Here is a 4,419-nt window from a genome sequence, read left to right as displayed (position 1 = left end):
CAAAAACCCTCGAGGGTGTGCTGTGGTGAAAAGAGACTTACAAGAGATGCTGGATCAAAATATTATTCAGATCACAAGGGATGAGGATGAAGATGAGCATGAGCTGAACGTTATAGTTCCCGATTTTAATATCTCAGAACCAGTTGTAATTGCATATAATGGTCAGAAGTCTGTTGTTTCTCCATTGGTCATTCGTTTGGCAAGTCTAATGCCCTATGAGTCTGATAAATTTGTTCCTTAAAAGTACAATACTACCATGTTGGAAGATGGTAAAGAGGTGTTTATTCCTTCTTTTTCATCTGTTGTGAACATTACCGATGTAAGTGGTGTGACCCGAAGTGGTCGGGTATTTGCTGCTGCAACTCCTAAAAGAACCAACGATGTGGTGATAGAGAAACCAACTCAAGAGAAAACTCCTGTCATGAAAATCGACCAATCCAACATTGTGAATCAGAGTTCTGATCAAGAAAAAGTGTTAAAATTGATTAAGAAGAGTGATTTAAATATGGTGGACCAGTTATTGCACACCCCGTCCAAGATATTTATATTATCTTTACTTATGAGTTCAGAAGCTTCCCGAGAGGATTTGCAAAAGTTCCTAGAGCAAGCCTATATGGATCACAACGTAACGATTGATCAATTTGATGGCATTGTGGCTAATATTACAGCATGTAACAAGCTAAGCTTCAGTGATGAAGAGTTGCCCGATCAGGGGAGGAACCACAATTTGGCTATGCATATCTCTATGAATTATCAAGAAGATGTCATGTCCAATCTGTTGGTGGACACTGGTTCTTCTCTGAATGTTTTGCCTAAGTCCACTTTGTCCAAGCTTTCTTATCAAGGTGTTTTGATGAGATTTAGTGGGGTTGTTATGAAGGCCTTTGATGGCTCGAGGAAGACAGTAATTGGGGAGGTTGATCTCCCAACGAAGATAGGTTCGTGCTTATTTAAGATCACCTTTCAAGTGATGGATATTAACCCCGCCTATAATTGTCTCTTAGGACGTCTTTGGATTCATGAGGCTGCGGCAGTGACATCGACTCTCCATCAAAAGCTGAAGTTTATGAAGAATGGGAAGTTAGTGATCGTGGGTGGAAAGCAGGCCATGCTTGTGAGTCACCTCTCTTCATTTTCATACATTGATGCTGACGAAGCTGAAGGAACACCGTTTCAAGCTCTTTTTGTTGATGATATTTCTTCCAGGAAGAATGGAGAATCCATGACATCTTTGAAAGATGTCCAACAAGTGTTGGAGAATGGTCAATCTGCTAGATGGGGACAAGTTATGGAGCTTGTCGAGAACAAGAACAGAGCTGGTTTGGGATTTTCACCTGGTTCAACCCTAAGAGATTTGAAGAGAATTCAAGAAGTGTTTCACAATATTGGCTTTATTAGTTCCAAAGATCAGTCTGATGTCGCAATATTGGAAGATGATGAAGAGCAAGAAGCGCCAAACTTTGTGACACATGGATCGATATGCAAAAATTGGATTGATGTTGATGTTCCTTTTGTTATTCACTTATCGAAGTAATATGTTTTTTTGTTGTTATTTTCAGGAATCCTTTCACTATGCCCAAGGTGAAAGTGAATCTATGTGGGCTTTGTTTCAGATTTTTATCATCATTAATAAAATGTTATTTCGTTTATCCATATTATGTTTTCTCTTTTTGCTTCTTCTGAAAAATGGTAACATAAAAAACCAAAAGATAATAATCGCTTTTATATCTTCATCACAATGTGCGTTTATTTGTTCATATTCTAAAATCAAGCATAAAATCATTATGCAGATTAATTATTAAACCCATTAAAAATAATGGCCTTATGCCCTCTCCCAACTTTGAATTCCCTGTGTTTGAAATGGAAGAAAAGGATGGTTAAGAGATTCCTAATGAGATTTCTCGGTTGCATGAGCACGAGGAGAAGACCATTTAGCCTCATAATGATCCATTGAAGTGATTAATTTGGGTTCCGAAGATGACAAGAAAGAAGTCAAGATTAGGGTGTTGCTTTGTCTAGATGTTAAGAAGAGGATGGTAAAGCTTCTTAGAGAATATGTGGATGTATTTTCTTGGTCTTATCAAGATATTACAAGACTTGATAGTGATATTGTGGAGCATCAATTACCATTAAATCCAGAATGTCTGCCAGTTTAACAGAAGTTAAGAAGAACTCGCCTTTATATGGATGTCAAGATCAAAGAGAAGGTGTAAAAGCAAATTGATGTTGGGTTCCTTGTTACTTATGAGTATCCTCAATGGGTGGCCAACATTGTGCTTGTTCCAAAGAAAGATGGAAAAGTTAGGGTGTGTGTTGATTATAGAGACTTGAACAAGGCTAGTCCAAAAGATGATTTTCCTCTGCCACACATTGACATGTTGGTAGATAATACATCCAAGTTCAATGTATTCTCCTTTATGGATGGGTTCTCCGGTTATAATTAGATCAAGATGGAACCCAAGGACACGGAAAAGACAATATTTATTACACCCTGGGGAACATTCTGCTATAGAGTGATGCCTTTCGGTTTAAAGAATGCTGGTGCAACGTACCAGAGAGCCATGACTACTCTTTTCCATGACATGATGCACAAAGAGATAGAAAACTACGTCAATGATATGATTGCTAAGTCAAATACTAAAGAAGATCATGTTGAGTATTTGTTGAAGTTTTTTCAGCATTTGAGAAAGTTTAAACTTTCCTTGAATCTGAATAAATGTACTTTCGGTGTCTATTTAGAAAAGGTTTTAGGTTTCATTATTATCCAGAAAGTTATTGAAGTAGATCCTAATAAAGTCAGAGCTATTCGAGAGATGCCTGCACCAAAGATAGAAAAGTAAGTCAGAGGATTCCTCGAGCGTCTGAATTACATATCAAGATTTATATCTCACATTATTGCCATGTGTGGGGAAATCTTCTAGCTTCTCCGCAAAGATCAAGGTCGTATTTTGACAGAGGACTGCCAGAAAGCCTTTGAAAACATCAAAGATTATCTTCTTGAACCTCCTATCTTGTCTCCTCCAGTGGAAGAAAGACCATTGATTATGTATTTAACTGTGTTAGAGTCTGTGGGTTGGGTGCTTGGACAACATGATGAAACTGGTAGAAAGGAGCATGTTATCTACTACCCGAGTAAGAAATTTACAGACTGTGAGTCTCGGTCTTCCATGCTTGAAAAGACTTGTTGTGCTTTAGCATTAGCTACCAAATGTTTATGCTAGTATATGATCAATTATACCACTTGGTTGATATCCAAAATGGATCCAATCAAGTATATTTTTGAAAAGAATGCTTTGACTTGAAGGATAGCTCATTGGTAGATGATATTGTCTGGATATGATATTGGGTACCATACTCAGAAAGCGGTTGAAGGATTATCTATCCATCAACTTTGACTTCCCTGATGAGGATGTTATGTACTTAAAAGATAAAGATTATGATGAACCATTGTCTGAAGAAGGACCAGAGCCTGGATCTCGGTGGGGCTAAATGTTTAATGGATATGTTAATGCTTATGGTAACAGAATTGGAGCAATCATCTTTACTCCTAAGGGTTCTCATATCCTTTTACTACAAGATTGATGTTTGATTGTATGAATAATATGGCAGAATATGAAGCTCGTATCATGGGTCTTGAAGAAGCCATTGATTTGAGAATTAAAATCCTTTATGTATATGGAGATTCATCCTTGGTAGTTAATCAGATTAAAGGAGAATAGGAGACTCGTCATCCTAGCTTGACTCCTTACAAATATTATGCAAGGAGGTTGTTGACCTTCTTTAACAAAGTTGAGTTTCATCATATACCTCGTGAAGAGAATAAGATGGCAGATGCTTTGGCTACTTTGTCTTCTATGTATAAAGTAAATCGTTGAAATCGCATGCCCAGTATCAGAATTACACACCTTGATAGACATGCTCATGTGTTTGCAGCAGAAGAAGTTACGAATGATAAGCCTTAGTATCATGATATTAAATGTTTCCTCCAAAGTCAAGAGTACCTTCTTGGAGCATCTAACAAAGATAAGAAGACTTTGAGAAGACTGGCTAGTTGTTTCTTTCTGAATGAAGATGTGTTGTACAAGAGAAACTTTGACATGGTTTTCTCAAATGCGTGGATAGACACGAAGCAGACATGTTAATGTAAGAAGTTCATGAAGGATCCTTTGGTACGCATGCCAATGGACATGCAATGGCTTAAACGATGTTAAAGACAGGTTACTATTGACTGAAAATGGAATCTGATTGTTGTAAATATGTGAAGAAGTGCCATAAATGTCAGATTTATGCTGATAAGATTCATGTGCCTCCGACACTTCTCAATGTTATTTCATCTACATGGCCTTTCTCTATGTGAGGGATCAATATGATCGGTATGATTGAACCCAAAGATTCGAACGGATGTTGTTTCATCCTGGT

At 37.5% G+C, this 4,419-nt stretch overlaps 1 protein-coding gene across 1 annotated transcript; it reads left to right on the top strand.

Moving 5' to 3' along the window:
• The first annotated feature begins 256 nt into the window (after nt 1-256).
• On the top strand, nt 257-1,534 carry LOC127136630 (uncharacterized). The gene has a single exon (XM_051063167.1). The coding sequence runs from the start codon at nt 257-259 to the stop codon at nt 1,532-1,534; it is 1,278 nt and encodes a 425-aa protein (XP_050919124.1).
• Nucleotides 1,535-4,419: the final 2,885 nt, after the last annotated feature.

Source organism: Lathyrus oleraceus, chromosome 4 (genome assembly GCF_024323335.1).
Source record: "Lathyrus oleraceus cultivar Zhongwan6 chromosome 4, CAAS_Psat_ZW6_1.0, whole genome shotgun sequence".
Lineage (NCBI taxonomy): Eukaryota > Viridiplantae > Streptophyta > Magnoliopsida > Fabales > Fabaceae > Lathyrus > Lathyrus oleraceus.
Note: the sequence above shows the minus strand (reverse complement) of the source record. Positions and strands in the feature narration are given on the sequence as shown.

Bases quoted from the DNA above. Each gene is read 5' to 3' on its own strand.
- LOC127136630 (XM_051063167.1), top strand. From the start codon at position 257: ATGTTGGAAGATGGTAAAGAGGTGTTTATTCCTTCTTTTTCATCTGTT.